The sequence below is a fragment of the Protomyctophum parallelum genome (genome assembly GCF_964188405.1).
Source record: "Protomyctophum parallelum genome assembly, chromosome: 4".
NCBI lineage: Eukaryota > Metazoa > Chordata > Actinopteri > Myctophiformes > Myctophidae > Protomyctophum > Protomyctophum parallelum.
This window is the reverse complement of record NC_139700.1, coordinates 31,228,265-31,248,070: the sequence shown is the minus strand read 5'-3', so window position 1 is coordinate 31,248,070 and position 19,806 is coordinate 31,228,265. Positions and strand designations below refer to the sequence as shown.

Below are 19,806 nucleotides of genomic sequence, written 5' to 3'. Positions count from 1 at the left end.
TGCTTTTGCCCGCATGTGGCCCATATGCTGTAGCATTTCCATAACATTTTGACAGAGCGGAACTGATGAAATTCTGCATCCCATCCGCAATAATGGAGTAATATAATACCAGGCTGGAGACGAGAGACAGCTCTCTGGTCCATCATGGCAGGACGTTGAATGTCAGAGAGGATTTGGAGTCGGTCAGACAATCCCAACAGTGTCTGCTTGCTGTTTCCTTGATAACAGCCTCTCCTTCACTCCGTCAGGCTCCATGATGCTTCCTGGACTCATATACAGTCTCTCAACAGGACATATGCTGAATGAAAAGCCTTCCACTAACGTCCAGCTGGTCTGCAATTTGTTATGGAAATTGTGTGTGTGTAACTGTGAACTGACAACTTAAATGTAATGCAGTATGATATACTAAAAACAACATATGCACTATGTAACTTTCCTCTATACCCCGGATTTTAACCCTGTTTCTCGCAAAATTCTTACCATTGAACTAATATACAGTAGAGCCGACCTGCTTGCTCAGGGGAAAATTGCAATCGTGTTAGATCCTTTGTCTACATGACATGACCTTCGACACGAGGCCTGGCCTGGACCTGGACTATAATTTATTCATAGTAGTAGGACATGCAATACACCTCCAGGCCACTAGGTGGCAATCTGTATGCTAAAGACAGCATGTAGAGAGGAAGTGCAGTCAGCATGTTTAGAGACTTAAGTGCCTAGCTTAGCCAGCTAGCCTCAGTAGAGTTTGTTTTCATTCAGTACCTCTAAGTTCAGTACAGGCAGTGTTGTACCCGAACTCGTTCACATTTAGGGTGAACGTGAACTGAACGTACTGTATTTCTGTTTGATGAACGTCATTGTGAACGCGTTCATTTCTGGCGTGTGTGAACGTCACTTTTTCACGTTCAACTTTCGTTCAAGAGTGAGTGTTTCAATAGTCTTACAGGCGAAATCCCCGGCACTAAAACACACCCTAAACAGGCCTTAATATTTAGCTGAAAACCCACCATTAAGTCCCTATCCGACACAAATTAACTAATCTTTCTCAGCTGTCACTGGAGCGCGCATCTAGCTACTGCATGATGATCAATTGATCATGCACGCTGACAGACAGCAGCAGACACTGTCCCAACTCCTAACAAACACTGAGGGAACTTGTTGTTTGATTAAACATAATGTGCCACGAAAAATAGCTTCCAATAGCTTAGTTGGTTATTATCGCGTCGAGAAGGTACGTGTCCATAATATCGCCACGAACGGCCAACAAAAGACATCTCTCTTCCACAGTGAATGAATCGCAGTGATGCCTGATTTATTCTTCGCCGTACAATGTGTTCCGTGCTGAAAATAGCTGATATACAAGCTCACAACGCGTCGCGTCCGGACACGTTGTGAGCTTGTAGATCAGCCACCCCCAGCATGCGGAGATGCAGGCTCTGAGAACATTCAGAAACTTTTGCCTTCACAATAAAAGTATGTGCCCATTCGGTGGCATTTCACATTGCAAAAGAGCAATCTTTGTAAAATGTAAAAAATATAAAGCAAAAAAGAACGAAAAAGAACTATAATAGTTCATTTTTCAAACGATGAACTTTAGTTCAAAATTTTGGATGATGAACTATGAACGGAACTAGTTCATTAAAAAAAAATTGAACTGTGAACTGAACTAGTTCCTAAAAAAAAAGAACTTTCCCAACACTGTCGACGACAGAGTACAGCATCTTGCAATGGGTCTGGTCCACAAGATTCGATACACCACTAAGATACCCATGTACCTGTCTAAATACTTCCTTAATGTAAACAAAGTCCACACCCACAACACCAGAGGGAGTGCAACAAACCATGTACAACCCAGATTCGGCACAAACAAGGGACTAAATTATTTTCGCTCCTATGCCACCAAAATGTGGAACGCCTTACCAACAGTCATTAAGACATGCAAATCCATTGACTCCTTCAAAACTACTCTCAAAGTGCACCTACAGACAGCTGCAATTCGAAACTGGCCCCTGTAAAATCTGAATCCCCCACCCACCCCCTTTCCCCCTCACTGTATGTTTCTTTTACCTTTTTACCTATAGGCCTATGGTGATTTCCTGTTTTGACTATATAGTTATGTGTCTCTAAAGCCAAATTCCAAATTCCAATATCTCGGCCACTCGCTCACTCACACTCGCTCACTCCAGCATGGCAAATGACGGTGAAATTGGTGACCTGCCAAATATGTGACCATTGTTCACACAACTATTACATGGAAGTCTTTAAATACATGGCCTAAATACAGTTAGGTTGAACTCTGCTAATGAACAAACTGCAACAATTGACATTAGGACACATTTACATTATGTGATTGTCTACACGGTTGTCAAATATTTCAGCAGGTCACCAATTCCACCATACTGAGTGACTGACTGAGTGCGAGTGAGCGAGTAGCCGAGATTCTGGGTATTGGAATTTGGCTTAAATGTTTTGATGAATTGAAAATTGTGGGCCCTATTGTAAACAAGTGTAATGCTTTATTGTGTCGTCCACTCACAGTTAACAGTTTTTGTATTGAGTTGTACTTGAAATGTAGTCTACTGTAATTCTGCAAAACTGTTCAATCAATCAATCACTCAATTAATAGCAAGGGTTAAAGTAGCCGGCGGGATAAAACGAGCGCTCCCTGGGATACAATATTAGCATACGGTACAGGCCTACTTCTCCCACTATTGACACCAGGGGGCGTCCGCGTCAATGGGTCCTCCTCTCCTCTCCTCTGCTCGGCTGGGTCTCTCCAGCCCCACAGCTCGCTCGCTCTCTCTCTCTCTCTCTCTCTCTCTCTCTCTCTCTCTCTCTCTCTCTCTCTCTCTCTCTCTCTCTCTCTCTCTCTCTCTCACTTCTCTCATCCACACTATAGTAGCCTCTACACAGGAGCGTCTTCTCCTCAGCCGGGTGGTGAAGCGACAGCCTGCATCCTTCCTTTGTTTTCATATAATAGCCACCTGTACTGCGGACAGACAGACACACAGGCTCAATGGAGTAATATCTTCTCTCACCCCCCGGACGCGTGTTGTTGTTTGTTGCAACATTGCCTTGGACATCTCAGTTCTGATGATGAAGCCAGCTGCTCTAAAAATCTGGGATTGCTAATAACATCCTCCTGCGCTACAGTACAGTGTGTTGGTTATAGACCTCGTTTGCATGTGATTGAATCAACATTTGTCTCTTGGAAGTGGAGAAAAAACCATGGACTGATTGTTTTTCTTCTATTTTCACCATGGGAATATCACGGCTATTTCTGGTCCTCAGTTTATTTGGCGTCGCCTCAGGTAGGAACGCGTTGCTTTGCCATTGACCATGAAATATAGATTGTTTTGTAGTGAATAATAGTCTGTATAACAAAGTAGTCATAGGCTACAAACACATTTCGGGAGAGGGTTTATGCTGTATTGTGTGAAGCCTAGGAATTTGCCCTACAGTAGGCATAGCCTACAGTTGATTATACGCACGTGCATCTCCTTTTCAGACAGCAATCGTTTTTTTTAACGAGGCATCAAGTTGAGTCCAAACTTGACTAAATTATGTTTGTGTGTTCAGAAGTTGTAGGTTTCGGGGTTGACCCTGCTCTGCGCATCAGCGTGTTTGACGAACTGGCGGTTGGAGATGAAGGCTTTGATGGCGTTACACAGGTCCAGGGATTCCACAGCGAGTCCAGAGCTTTCCACTTCCAAGGTACAGTAACGTGACGTCTGATGTAAGACATATTTGCACTGCAGTCTGCAGTACCATGGGTTGCAATGTCTGAAAATAGATGATCTACAAGCTGTGTGACACCTGCACAAGTATAGCCTATAATCATCCTTTAACACAACCTGCTTTGCACTTGTACCAAGTTGAGCTCATGATGCATTCTTGTGGTTAGTGGTTCACTGGCTGCTGGTCGAAGTTGAAATGACAGTGTATGAAAGGCTTCTCATATTCCGTCTACATCTGAATCTTTATCAATTCAATTCAATCAGCAAGTAGGCTTCTTTTTATTGACTGAATCCCTCACATCAAGGTGAAAATGGTTTGGTTTGCCTCTGTCCATATAACAATACAGTCAGTGCCAGTGGTTCTTAATTCTCAAACATTTTCATGTCAAGAACAGCCCGAAATTGATGTGTTGTGTTTGGCAGCGGATGGTGGACCATAAGAGAATTGGGTTAATTTTGTTTAAACTAGTAGATTGGCTATTTTTGAATAGTCCAAAGTATGAAATAAGGTTAAATAAAGTGGTTAATCCGATTTATGCTGACGTGGAACGCCCTGGAAGTTGAACGGACCCCAGGGTATAAAGAGCCTGTTGCAGAATGGATCTTCTATTGTTGTCGAGGCTGTGCTCTGGGGAGCATGGAACGCCACCTGCCCCAAACAATGGGGCAATGTCTGGGTCCCCAATGCATGAGAAAGAGAGGGAGTGGGAAGCATAGACATATATGGTGGGAACAGTAAAGAGGAGGAGGGGGGCAAATGGCCGGGGGAAACATGCTTGGAATGATGGAAAGGGAGTGTGTGAGAGCATAATCAGTTTAATCACATTAGGTTGCAACAACAACACCCCATGTTCACGGATGTTGTTGCTGTCGGCTGGAAACCTTGTAAGTCTTATTTTGTAAAAGAAAAAGAAAAACCCACCGCTCATCTGCTGGAGTCACAAAAGGATAATGAAAAAAATAAAGCGATCTGTGCACAATCCGAATATTTATTGCAAGCTTTCGGTCAACACTGACTTTCTTCAGGCATAATTCTTATTTAAAAAAAACGTTTAAATAGTGAAATGGTAGTGAAAATAATCTGTGTTGAAGACTTTTGTACGGCACTCTTGTATGAGCCAGCTCATTGTGGCCTTGTGGTTAAGAGTGTCTTCCCTGGAACTGGGAGGCCGGCCTGGCCGGGTCATACCAAAGACTCTGAAAAATGGGAAGCAGACTCCCTGCTTGGCACTCAGCGACAAGGGTTGGATTGGGTCCCTGCGACATACTAGCGTCATGTCCAGGGGGTGTACTTGTACAATACATCAAGTTGCCTCACGCTACAGAAACAGGAGATAGTCTCCTGCCCTATGGGCCTCATGGCTCGGCAAGGCTTACTTACTCTTGTATGATGAAGTAAGGCATTAAAGCGGGGATTTTTGACCTGAAGGTCAAGATTCCATTCATCCCCATAGCAAGCAGGCATTGTTAGCTCCATTGGGGGGGAAATCCGGTTCGAATCCGGGGTAGAATAGGTGAGGAAAACTTCATAACAAAGTTGAAATATGGAGATACAGTACAAGCTTTCTGTCCTGTATAATGTGAAGTGGGACAGTGTGTGGACCCCTTCTTTGGTCCTTCTGAGTCCTACTACGTTCTCTCTATAATGTTATGATATATTAGATCAGCGCTTCTCAGGCATTTCCATGTCAAGGACCCCCAAATGGATACATATTTGACCCGTTTGAAAAGGTTTTGTGCCAGGGACACCCCTACTTTTGAATAGCATGTAGCCTACAGTACAGTAGATCACTAGTAGGAAATGATCTTGTAGATCAGCTATTTTGTCATGTTCCTCATTTTAGCTGGGGACCGCCTGGATCGCCCTCAAGGATCCCTCCCCAGACCTGATTGTGAGTACCAGTGACTTGGATGCTGCAGAGACAATCTTGTAACATTACGCTACAAAACATCCTGAGAGTGAAATTAACTCTGTTCAGCCTTTGTTGATCTTCTTCTGTTGTGTGTCATCGTCAAATGTCCAACTCAGTGTCGTGGGGCCACGCCCTTTGTCTCTGGTCCCACTTGCATGGATTCAACATGTCGCTCTGCGACGTGTTGTGAGCTTGTAGATCTTCCATGTTCCAAGTAGCCAAACCATAAATATAATTCATATTCAGAAGCATCTTCCTTAAACATGCATGGTCTCAGAAATGTCATAAAAGCAAAAGGTTAATGCCTAAAATCTGGTTTAGAATCACAAACATCATCATTACACTTTCAGTCATGAGATTTTATTTTGCTTTGTTGCATCATGAACTTAGAAAAGGCCAACCTCTGAAGGCGGTCTGTACAGGAGACAGGTGGTGACTGTGTTTAGCGGTCTGCTCAGGCTTGTCACACTCGCATGCTGCGCTGTCTGCGAGGCCCCACTTAGCCCGTGTTGATGTGAGTCATACTATGGCAGCAGCATTCTGGTAAATTAAGATGTCAAAGTCGGTTTTCTTTGTGTCCATCTTGGGGCCAGTGAAAGCTGTTTCTGACAGCGCCTGATTACAGTTCTGATAGGGCTTGATATCAACCCCTGTGTCGTGGCCGGGTTTGGAGACTGGCTACCGTTGGCGTCGGTGTTGATGTTCGTCAACTACCTTTTTTCACTGACGAGTACTAAATAGAAACTTGACTAAAACTGATGACTAAAACTAAATATATTGTCAAGAAATAAAAACTATACTAAATTGTTAGGAAGGGACTAGTGGACAAGAGATCCAGTATAAGTCATTTTACACTTGGTTGCATGCTGAAAATAGCCGATCTACAAGCTCGACGCGTTGTGAGCTTGTAGATTGGTTATATTTCAAGTGTAAAATTAGCCATTACGACGGCATCAAGGCCAAATTACATTTTAGTCGACTAAATCAACTGTCGACTAAAATCATTTAGTAAAACTAGACTAACACTGAAACATTCCACGTGACTAAAATGTGACAAACTAAATGAAAACTATTCAAAAGACTAAAATTTAATTTTGCTTCCAAAAACAACACTGGTTGGCTTGCAAATCGCCGCAGACTACCGCAGACACGGGAGTCGGGACCGACCGGCAGTTAAAAAAGTCCTAGAACTAAAAAAAGAACTAACGATGCTCACTTCCCCCTCAAAAGAAAAAGCAGATGGCAGATTAGATCCACCATGAAAGTGACAGCTCTGTATCAGAGGATACAGAGGCGTTCCAAAAAATAAAAAATGAAACATTCTCCGATGTTTTCTCTTCCGCCACCCGCCTCTGCCTCGCTTCACCGCTATCTTCTAATCTCCTCCAGTCAGGAAGGAGCTGAGGCAGCAGCATGGCTGCATGATGATGATGATGCTACGCCTGCAGATCTCTGTGGGTTGAAGGCAATGCATTTCAGTGGCTCTCAAACTTTTTCATGCCAAGGATATCACGCAGTTCTATTTAAAAAGGTCTTAAAAAGTCCTTATTTTAAATTGCCCCTTAGAAATGTGCAAATACCCTGCACACTTACACTGTATGTGTATGTTGATTTTTTTACTGTTACATTAAGCAAATCATCTGGAGACCCCCCCACCCCCCCTAGGAATCACTGGAATAGAGTTGTCAACGGAGGGAGAGAGAAAGAGAGAGAGAGAAGGGGGTGGGAGTTAATGAAAAGTTGAAAACCCATAGAAAAGATCTCCTCAGCTCTCCATCAACTTTTCATGGATTCCATGGATTTTGTTTCATGGATTTTGTTTTTAGTAGTGAAATGTAAAACATGCAGAGGAACAACCCGCTCCCCCTCCAGGTTGTCGTGTGGCATGTAGCTGGTGAACACCTCTCCATCAACTCTTTACCTGCTGTGGATTGACTCTGATCAGCCGTTAAGTACGTTCCGTTTCCCCAGCAGCTGAAGGCAACGCTGTTATTTATGGCAGAGTTTGCCATATCACTCATCATCCCAGACGTCTTATGTTTGAGCCAGAGTGATGCCAGGTTGATGGGGGAGTGCAGGGGAGTACAGGCGAGTCTTTTCTTTTTTACATTTTTGAAAGGTATTTTTTTGTTTGGTTTTTGACAACAAAAACATCATGAGTCACATGGGTGTGATTTTTACATAGAACGACAGCGACGATGCCACACATGTATGTTGTGCTTGGCAGGCAGGCGGGCGGGCGGGCAGACGGACGGACGGACGGACGGACGGACGGACGGACATGGAACTCCAACACTCATTAGAGGGAAGGATGAACACAGCCCGGGCTTTGCTCGCCTCCCTCCTTCCTCCTGCGTGTCTCCCTCCCTCTCCTCTCTCTCTCTCCTCTATCTCTGGGTGCTTTGGTTTGAGGAGGGGGAGACTGCAGAGAATGCTGAAAGGGAGTGAACGCTGGGTAGGGGCGCAGCAATGGGCAAAGTTTATTATAATGGTGTGTGTGTGTGTGTACTTGTGAGGGCGAAATGTCTACAACAAGTGTAGTAGAATTGGACAGACCATTTTCCTGGTCCTCACAAGAGAAATATTGTTTTATGGTTGTGCATGCCCTGAAAATAGCTGATCTACAAGCTCACGACGCATTACATAGCACATTGTTCTGTGAGCTAGAGACGCTATTTTGCGCTTCAGGGTTAGGGTTAAAAATGGCAAACAATTGTAAAAGTGGCATTTATAAAACTGTCGTCCTAAAATGTTGATGTCCTCACAAGTGTGTGTGTGTCAGAATGTTTTTCTTTAAAAAGTGATGAAAGGATATCTAGCAGTGGGATTAATTTGTGTGTGTGTGTGTGTGTGTCAGGGGGAGTGGGGGGGCGGGGGGATTTCTGTTTAGCAGACCCCCTGCCGGTGCCTTTGAAGGTAGCTGTCAGCACAAACCGTGGAGTGGCATTAAGGGCAGGTGGGCCGGGCGGGGGGAGAGAGAGGCATAATGGAGCAGGAGGAATGCCTGGGGCCAGTCGGTCCTCAGCAGACTGCTGCCAGGTGCTGCTGGGGGTATACCCTGCCTGCCAGTGTGGACATATATCCTATATTCTTTATTAGGATCCCCATTTTTTTTTTATTTTGTATTTACCCAGGGTAGTAGCTAGCTGAGCTCATTTCCAGCAACATTTCCAGCAACACCCGGCACACATACTAGACAATGATTTTTCTCCCCCCGTACTACAGCACGTTGCGCGCATACACGTGTGCATGCGCACAGAACAGCTGATAGCCTAAGACTTTAAAAAATCATAAACCTCTTTACTGTGCTGCAATAGTTAGTTAGTTTAATTTATTGTCCACGTGTGGACGTCTTCGGTCTCAAACAACAGTAAAAACAAACAGCAACGACACTTACACAATTATTTTCATGGCAAAAATGCAGGACAACAGTGGCAAATACATTAAAAAACAAATCTAGCGAGACATGGTATATCATTTAGTGCCTTAATGGCATCAGGAATGAAGGAATTTTGAAAGATGTTATGGTTTGCTTTTGGTACTTTGTACCGTCTCCCAGAGGGAAGTAGTTTGAGTGGATGAGAGGAGTCATTTACTCTCATGACAGCTTTTTCCCCCGAAGTACTTCCTTGTAGATACAACTACAAGCGAAAGTCAAAAGTTTGCTTTGCACAAATCTCTTCTTTGATGGAGGAGGAGGCAGTCTTGTTGCATGCAGAACACCACAGAAGCAGTAAGTAGACTACTGAAGAAAGTGCGCTCAGGTAAACGGTTAATCCTGTTGTTATGCAAAGTAGTACGGTACTTGACAGTTGACGCCCGCCGCCAGTAAACCTAGACCACTGGGTACTTGGTGCGTCTTGGAAAGTCTGGTGACGCGAGGTTAGGTGAGTCTTCTCTTAAATCTAGGGGGACACGTTGTAGCGTGCATGCACGTGCACCATTCCGTGCCGTACATAGAATGTGCCGTACACATTGACTAATTAATACTCTGTACTACTAGGTGTGACAGAACAAGTGACCGAACAATATTGTAAGCGACTTTATGGTTGTTTTTCTGTAAAGATGCTTGTAAAATATTGGTAGTTATGGGTTCAAAGTGATTATTTTGCTGGGATTGGAGGAGGTGTGTGTGGTCTGTGGTGTGTGTGTGAGAGATCATCCAGCCTAGTGTCGCTTCCTTTGGGCTTGTTTTCATGACCGCAGATTGTTTCTCTTGCGAAATCTGGCAACACTGCTGCCTTCATGCAGCATCCATGCTGAGCTCTCTCCCTCCCCCCTTCACTTGATACGGTCCCTCTGTCTGTGGCTCTGCATGTAATATTTATTAAGACCCCACCCAGGAGCATGTCTACGCATAAAAACACCATCACGTGCCATTACAGTATCCCGCATGGCATGCGCATGATAAATTAATGACACTGACTGTTTTTCTTTTGGCTAAGTATTGTGCAAGTTACTGTATACATGATGTATGCTGGTTGTATACTGTTGGTTGGTTATCACCGACACCGCCCGGAGGCCGGAACGGCCAAAGGAGCATTATGTTTTCATTGGGAGTCTTGTCTGTCCGTCTGTTTGCTTGTCTGTAAACAGCTAATCTGTTTCTGGACCAATTGGCATGAAAATGTGCACATGCACGGCACGCCCAGTAGGCCAAGGAAGAACAAATACAATACCATACAATCAAAAAAAAAAAATTCCTGGATTCCTTGGATCATGGCGTATCTTCGCACATTTCCACCTAACAAGATTTTCCACTATGGTACTACTACTCTTATCTCTATGACGTCACGTGATCACGATGTATGTGTCAGCTTTTTCAGATTCCCTTCTGATTGTCTACGATTGGCTTTCAAAGTTTGCGGGAGGGGACATTTTGCACACAATGCCACAAATCATGAATACAGCATCTGATTGCCATGATCTGTAGAGTCACACACGGAGGACATTGATGGATTAACAGGCTATTACTAACTATGTACAATTCTGTGTGGATGATGTCGTACCCACAAACTGTATGTTGCTTTTGGAACAACAAACCATCTGGTTCACTGGTGACTTGAAGGATCTTCTCAACCAAAGGAAATGAGGAATAGAGCCTTCACGGCTGGTGACAGGGCGGAACTGAAGCGGGTGCAAAGGGAGCTGAAGAAGAGGATAAGTGAGGCAAAAGACACCTACAGGAGGAAAGTAGAGGAGAGTCTGGCACGGAATAATGTGCGGGAGGTGTGGAAGGGTCTTAAAAACATGTCCGGCCACAAGCAGTCCACCAGCCGATCAGTGGAGGGCAACCTGGATGAAGCCAATGAATTAAATCTGTTTTTCAACAGGTTTGATATTAATGGCTCCCAGGCCAACCCTCCCCGTAGCCCTCCAGCCCATGTCCCAGACTCCCAGCACAACTCATGATGCCACTCTCCCCCTCAACCCCTTTGCCCCCCCCTACCCCATCACCACCACACCACGTGGGACTGACTGTGACCTCTGAACAGGTGAGGAAGGAACTGAGGCTGCTACACCAGGGAAAGTCTGCAGGGCCGATGCCATCAGCCCGAGGGGTTCTGAGGACGTGTGCAGACCAGCTGTCAGCGGTGCTCGAGCATCTCTTCAATCTCTCACTGAGACTGAGGACGGTGCCTGAGAGGCGGAAGACATCATGCATCGTTCCGGTGCCAAAAGGAGTGTATCCTAGGACTCTCAATGACTACAGGCCAGTGGTACTGACCTCCCATGTCATGAAGACCTTTGAGAGACTAGTTCTACAGCACCTACGCCCTTTGGTGAGTGACTCCCTGAACCCTCTAGTCTACAGTTTGCTTACCGAGCCAAAGTTGGAGTGGAGGATATCATCATCTCACCGGCGTAGGGTCCATTGGGCCACGCGGGCCGTGGCCCAGTCAGTTTAGAGCTGGCCCAGTCTAACTTCGAAGAGAGGGGGAAAAAAAACAAGAAAAACTAAAGAAGATAGCCTACTTTAGCAGCCGCCTTTGTTTTAAATCAGGGGTGCCCATTACGTCGATCGCGGTCGACCAGTCGATCGCAAGCGCTGCGCAGGTAGACCGCTTGGCTCTGCCATGAAAAAAAAAAAAATCCTCGCCTCGGGCATGCGGCGGCGGCGGCTTTAAACCCCCCGACAATGCAGTCCCTTGTTTTCAAGTGTGGGGAACGTCGGGTCTGCTCATAGAGTATTAAAAGGATAGAGACTAAACTGGCGCGAAGCTCCGCCCCCTCCGCTATTCATGTCAGTGGAAGTTGCTCAGTGGCGTTTTGAAGCAGAGAGGACCAGGGCTAGAAGGAGTAACCTTGTAACCATAAGCATTGCTGTTTTCATCTTGCATTAACAAAAATAAAAATCCACACTGAGAGGGACAGAAGGTGTAACAGTGGTAGACCTACAAGGCTACATTAGCCAACGCTAGCTCCTATGCTAACGCTGCAAACTTACAGCAGCTGTAAACGGTTCTTTGATTGTGTGTGTGTGACTGTGTGTGTGTGTGTGTGCGCGCGCGTGGGTGTGTGCATGCATGCTGTGTGCATGTGTGCGCGCGTGCATGCGAGCCAACTGAAAGGTTTTTTTCCCCATCCTGATTCCTGACCAGCCTATTATTATTATTGCATTTTGGCTATGTGCATTAACTAACTGCAAGCCAAAGAAGAATGAACCAATCAGTAGCATTGTCAGTATTTGTCTTAATTTCTAATTCATATTTATTTAGTTGACAATAATTTAACTGTAGGCCAGTGTTTTGAGACATACAATTCAATTCAAAGGGCTTTATTGGCATGAGAAAACATACGTTTACATTGCCAAAGCAGAACGAACAATACAACAATACAACAATACAGCAATACAATCAAAACAAAAATGATGTATATTGAAGGTCAGGATCTTCAATAGATCAACTTCTATGTACCAAGATCACTCGATGCAGGTATAGTGCAGGAATATACACAATGATTAGTCTTTAGGGTGGTTGTGTTCCATTTGATATCCTTCTCCTATCACAGCAGCTCACAAATCTTGCTGCTGTGTTTGCACATTGTTGTACTTCGCCCAGCAGATATGGGAGTTTTTTGTCATTGGTCATGTTTTCAAAATCTCCGTGTGTGGTTGTAATCTGTGGGAAGTATGTGTCTCTGATGTCTTGGTACAATGGACAGATGGTTAGGAAGTGTAGCTCGGTTTCCACTTCGTTTAGTGTGCAGTGGGTGCATAGTCTGTCTTCTCTCGGGATACAGGTCTGCCTATGACGGCCTTTCTCGATCGCGAGACTGTGCTCACTGAGTCTGTACCTAGTTAAGATTTTTCTTTGTTTTGGGTCGGTCACGGTGCTCAGGTATTCTGCCACTGTGTATTCTCTGTTTAGGGCCAGATAGCATTCTAGTTTACTCTGCTTTTGTGTTGCTTCTTTCCAATGTGTCAGGTAGTTTTCCTTTTGCTGTTTTATAATTTGGTTTAGTCCGATGGGTTTTCTATCTCGTGGCTCTGTTTGTGTTTGTGCCCGGAGTTCCAGGGCCAGCTGGCTGAGGGGGCATCTCTCTAGAGTTTCACTGTGTGTGAGTGCCTTGTTATGGAGTGCATCTAGGTCACTTTCTTTTAGGTGGTTGTAGAACTTAAGTGCTCTCTTTTTTATTTTGATTATGAGTGGGTATCGTCCTAATTCTGCCCTGCATGCATTATTTGGTGTTTTTCGCTGGGTACGGAGAATGGATTTGCAGACATACAAGGCTATTGTCTTGTATTGCTATAAAATTATGATCTTGAAAGTGGTGGAGTAAAAAACAACAAGGTCACATGGCTTTGGGGAGTTTGGGCAGCAGATCTACAAGCTCTCAACATGTCATGCTGCAATGTGCTGTGGGCTTGTAGATCATCAATTTGGATAAATAAACTGATTATTTTTCCCTGTTTAAAAAGAAATGTTTTAAGCCTGTGCCTGCACTTCATACAGCACTATGTGTCTATGTTCCATATTCTGCTACAGTACATGTTTGCACTTTTAAATTAAATTAAAGCTGCATTTGATGGGGGGGGGGTTAATTGTTACTGAAAATGATGTTGGTGCTTGTTGCACTAACTTTGTATAAGCAATAATTAATGTTCTCCAATGCATTTAAAGGAATTATTGGGTTCGAATTTATGTTACTGTAAAAAAAAATGTTTTACTTAAATTAATATCGGTTCATAATATCGGTTATCTGGCTTTTTGATTCTCCACTAATCGGTAATCGGAAATATCGGCCAAAAACAATATTGGTCGATATACTGTAGGTACATATTGAGTATTTTAAGCAATGGGATAATTATTTTTTGGGTTGGTAGATCACCTTGAGCTGGCAATTTTAAAAGTAGACCTCAAGTCAAAAAAGTGTGGGCACCCCTGTTTTAAATGGTCCCCCAAACCGTTCACACTTCACACCTATCGGCCGGGGATGCGCTTGTTGTGATTATGTCCATTTGTGTCCAATGTGCCTGTCTGTTAATTTTTACATTTTACATTATGCTGCTGTAACGTATCATTTTCCCTGCAGGGATAATAAATTACATCTCATCTCATCTCATGACACTTTGCACCCAAACTGCCAGATGGTGGTGCTCTAACAACCACTTCACATTTTGGCATTTAACCATCTTGAACCGTAGGTCGTACAATCAAAATACCATGCTGTAATTTACAGCAGGCTACTTCTCTTACTCTGTAACCGCTGTGCTGTGTCTGGTGACTGATCTGATCTAGGAAGCCTCCTGGCATGGCTGCCTGTGCCTGGACACTGTGGCATCAGCCCTCCCTCACACTGTGAACAAATATTACTATTATTATTATTATCAAGATTGGATTCGTTTCTCTGTCTGTCTGTGACTCTGCATTTAATATTTATCAAGACCCCACCCTGGAGCAAGAATAAGCAGCCTGGCCTTTCACCAGTGGTGGAACATGTACTCAGATGTTGTAGCAATATCACAATATAACTACACATACAAATGAAATACCCAAGTGCAGTGAAAATACCTCTAAATTGTGCTTACTGTAAATACTTACTGTAAATGTACTTTTCCACCACTGCAGGGAGGACTGAAGTCATTCTCAGTGCAAATGACACCATCGCTAGAAGCATCCTCCCAGATGCTATCCTCAGACACTGTGTGTGTGTGTGTGTCTATCTGTGTACCTGCTGGTGATAATGTTGCTTATGGCGTTGTTCTTAAAGTGGGGTTTGGGGAGCCCCAGGGGGTCCTTGAGGGGGGTTCCAGGGGGTCCTCAGCAAAACAGTGGTCGACAAACCACTGTGTTGTTTGTATTAATTTTAGTCAGTGCGCCATGTCAACATTCTGGACAATTTTTTTTCTCTTATTATTTTTTTTACCTTAAAGGAGAATTTCAGACTAGAAGGCTTTCTTACTTTGTATTCTCTGCAAACTGACTGTGCAAAGTGTACTTGGCAATCAATTTGGCCCACTGGCAGAGCCTGATTGGTTGAGCCTCAATTGGCTGAGGCAGAGGCTGGAAATTGCACAGGTGAAAGGAATTGGCCTCATTAGGCCCACTGGCAGAGCCTGACCAGAGCCTTTTGTGGTGGTTCTGGAGAACTGTGGGTCCGACCGACTCGATACCTGGCACTGCACTCCATGTGGGGGTGTGGAACGCATGTATCGAATGTGAAGTCGGTGGGTCAAACGGTTCTCGAGTTACGTGCGTTACAACCGTACACGCACGCACGTACGCAGAGACGTGCACAACCTGGTTGTAATGTAGCACAAGTCAGACTCCTCTGGACCGAGGTGTAGAATATCCACTGCTCTGGGACACAAACTGGTCTACTTTTTCTCGCGTTAATTACCTTACTTGTTGTAATTGTTGTAGTTTGTTGATACTAGACTTGGGACAGACTGGCTTATTATTCACAGCCAGCTGTTAATAAAATCAACTTAAGCCTGCAGAGTCCTCTCAGGCTATCCCCATATACTGTAACTGTCCATCATGTAAATAAATTCAACTTAAGCGTGCAGAGCCCCCAGGCTATCCCCATTTCAGTCAGACAACTCACAAATAGATTTACCAACTTTTTTTGTAGAATGAGAATACAAGTGTGCATATGATATTAATCTTGGCGTTCGGCTCTGCTGCATTTAATCGCTGCTCGGCACGATTAAACACCTTCATAAAACATCAAGAGCAGGGAGATAGATATACAATAAAAACCCCATGGGGGACATAAATAACAGAGCCCACCGGTGGTGCTGGGGTGGTGGTGGGAGCAAACATCACATAACAACCAGGAACCATGTGCAGTTGAGCTTAAGTAGCCCGCCCAATTGTTCAGCTGACTGCCGCATCGGTGAATGACGTGTGGGACTTGCACACACTTATACACCCACATGGTAATGAATCATGTTAACCCTTTGAGTATAGTATGCACCTTTGAGTACGTCATGAACCCCCTAGAGTATGTCTGACTGAACTAACTCTGCAAGCTACGCATCATATAATATAACTGTGTTCCTGTCCATCATGCGCATGCACCCTTCTGGACAGGAACAAACCCTTTTGGGGTTCTGTACAGTATTCAAACATGTCAAACATGTGATGCTGCTATATAAATATTTGAAGTTTTTCAGAAAACTTATTTTCAGAGTTTTTAGAATTAGCCTCAGTCCAAAATGGGTTAATATCCAGCCAGGCGGGGTAGTAAGTTGAGAGGCCTGCGACAGTAGCTCAGAGTGTGTGTGTGAATGACAGACAGGCGGTGTTATATTATGAGTTGCCCATGTACATCTAAGTCTGTGTACTTGAACTTGAGATACAGTCTACTTGATATGTATTGTGTACTGCCAGCAAGGTCAGCCTTGCTGCATTAGACACGGTACTTTGTCTTATATCTTATTGTCACGTCATTATGATCATGCACTATATATGTTCCTAATTGTGTAATTAACTTTGTGAACCTTTATCGTGATACTGTCTCGTATCGCATTATTGTTCTCCTGGGCCCGCCGCCGCAGTCGCCATACCAAAGGAATAATTAAACCGGATTATCACACACCACCCAGCCTGCACACACTACCAGTCTGTCAGAACCAGAAGAGGGTCCAGTTTAGAAAATACAACAGGCGGTGGGGTCAGCGAGGACGGATCACAGAGATGCTGGCCCCAGCAGTCCTGTAGGTGCCCTTGGCTCCGTTTATGATTAGTTCCAGGAGAGAGCGGCCGCACAGCGGAGAGAGACGAGCTGCCGAATGCAGATCACCCACACCAGGCAGCGTTTATTAAGGCTAGAATATAGGCTAGCTTAAAGGGTATACGTGTGACTGTGTGTGTGACTGTGTGTGTGTGTGTGTGTGTGTGTGTGTGTGTGTGTGTGTGTGTGTGTGTGTCCTGAGCACCGACGAGCCCTTCTGTACCTGCAATGGCTGAAGTGTGCTTGACTTCTTTGTATACTTCATATAGAATGCATGCATGTTTTTGGCCTGTGCAATACATGTGTGTCACATGCATCATGCACTGTGACAGAAATAGCGGGTTTAGAGTTTGCTGCTGCTGGAGGTTTTGTATCACTGCTGTAAACCCGCTTCAGAGAGAGTCTGTCCTCAAATTGCCTACCGCCTCCCCCCCCACACCCCCTTCGCCTCCTCCCAACATGCTGGGCCCTTTTTAGATGAAATGTGTTATTGGAAAATGAGCGCTGTCATATTTCCAATAGGAAACATTATGCAAATGCGATGAGCAATTGTAATTGTACAGATTGTGTTGTAACCTTCTGCCCCTTCTGTGTATGGAAAGTACCTGTATTCTCGAGAATATAAGATGACTCTGATTATAAGACGACCCCCATTTTTCAAGACTCATTGGAAAAATAACATTGAATGTCAAATAGTCTACTCTCCGATTATAATACGACCCTGTTTTTTTTCGTCTACTCAGGCTCATGTGAAGTGAACACCCCAGACAGTTTTGAAGTTGCTTGATTCAGTATTAAGATATTTGATATTAATTTTAGCTGCCCCGTCCCTCCCTATACAAACCCATTGTAACTTCAAACAATTCTTTTTACCATGATAAATTCATTGAAAACGCCCCAAAATAAATCTGGTGACTTCCCCCCCCCCCCCCACGCCAAGTTACAATGGGTTTGTATAGGAAGGGGGAGGAGCAGCTAAAATTAATATCAAATATCTAAATTCTGAATCAAGCAACTTAAAAACTGCCTGAGTAGACGATAAAATAACCAAAGGTTTTTTTTAAAGTACAGTATCTTTAAAGTACAGTAGTACTGTACTGTAGTTAATGTAGCATCACAATAATTTCAACCACTAACCATATTTTATACATGCTATGAGCTTGTAGATTTTGGATTACTATAATTTATTTTAAGCGAATATCTTTAACTCAACTCAACTTGCTTCTGATGGTACCTGGAACAAAACATGGTCAGCTAGGGGTCCGAGGTCAAATACATATCAATTTGGGGCGTCCTTGACATGAAATAGTTGGCGTTACTACTGTATTGTACTGTAATATATATAGGGCATTATGTGTGATTAGTGGATCTCATGCATGGACTCTTTATGTTCCTGAGCAAAGACTTTACTTTGCACAATGTAGTCATGGAGGAGCTGTCAGAACTGCGTGGGCGGGTGGTGTTATTTTGCTTCAGCACTGCAGCAGCACACCAGAGACAAACAACGAGTTCCCATTAGTCACATAAAGTGCCTATAATCACACGCTGATATCGGTTTCCATTCACTGTTGCCTCTGGGAAATAATTACCAGGCAGTTGCACACCTAATGAAGAGGAAAAAATACAGATCCCCTGTTGTTGTCAGCAGAGAGGTTCAATATTCCCACACAATCCCCCTCCGTTCCTTCTCAGAGTTGGAGACGTGATGCTCTGTAAGCACAGAAAGACATGGGTGTGTGTGAGAAAAGGGCTGTAGTGTTCCCGGGTATATCTGGGCTCTCAAGTCATAGCGTGTTGTATACCTGCCAAAAATACTAAATCTAGTCTTTGGTGCAGTCAAACCAGGGGGGCAGTCAGACAGATATTTTGTGAAGCCACTGAGGAAATCGGGATTTCCTGAAAGTTCATATAATGGCCTGTTGTGGCGCTGTCATTGGACCCAGAAAAACCCATAGCCCCATATAAGTCCATGTATTTGGGCCCAACTTCACCTAGACTGTATTACCTTAATAAACATGGTCATGAATACTTTCTTCTTCCAGTCACTAGTTTAAAGTCTCATTTCTAATGTCATAATATTCTTTTTGGAAAATGATGGTCCCATTAATTAAAAAAATGACCATAAAGTCGCGTTGACTCGCGTATGTTCTGAGGGGCGTGGGCGCGTGGCTACCGTTACAGTCTATGATCGGGATTCCCCTCCCACTCGAGTCAAAATAAAAACCAACGGAGAAGAAGGGGGGAAGTCCCGCCTCGTTGTCTGGGCCAGCCAATGGCCAGCTGGGCCAAAACGGATCTAGAAAGATGGCGACTTACAATACAAGGACTGACAGGCTTCATTTTACGTTCATGTTAGACCCGGAGAACGCTTTGTCCATATTTTTTACAGTCTATGAGTCAAACCTCTAGTAACCTAAATCTGCAATGTAATGAACTTGTAACTAAAGCTGCCAAATAATTGTGGTATAGTCAAAAGTATAATATTATATTAATAATAATAATAAATAATAGTTATCCTGATAATGTAGTGGGTATAAATTATTGCAAAACGGAAATAAATCCAGTAAACCTCAAAACACTTACGTGTAGGCTACTTACGTGTAGGGGGGATTCAGTTAAGCGAAAAGTTGTACGTCTGCATTAAAAAGTTGAAGCTGGTGGATGGCATGGCATTGAGCTGGAGGCTCACACAGAAGCAGAAGCAGACACACACAGAAGCAGACTTACTACTTAATTTAAAGATCTGTTCTCCTATAACACACGGTCAATTTAAATCTTTGATTTGATCTTTGATGTTTCCGTTTTGTTTTATCATTGATGTGAATATTGATATTGAAATGAAATTGTACTGTGACGTATCTCCACGACACTGCAGATGAGGGTACCCTTAATGTCTTTCGAGAATAAATAAAGGTTTGAATGAATGATTACAGTACTGGACTGCTTGTTACCGAGCAAAATAGTCCTGAGTGGGA

General features: G+C 43.9%; 1 protein-coding gene across 1 annotated transcript in view; it reads left to right on the top strand.

Moving 5' to 3' along the window:
- Positions 1–2,924: 2,924 nt before the first annotated feature.
- Positions 2,925–19,806, top strand: part of nell2a (neural EGFL like 2a) — a 193,086-nt gene continuing 176,204 nt past the window's right edge. The window contains exons 1-2 of the mRNA XM_083763854.1: positions 2,925–3,311; positions 3,580–3,714. Coding sequence (XP_083619980.1) covers positions 3,260–3,311; positions 3,580–3,714 — 187 coding nt within the window. The 5' untranslated portion in view covers positions 2,925–3,259. The remainder of the gene's footprint in view (positions 3,312–3,579; positions 3,715–19,806) is intronic.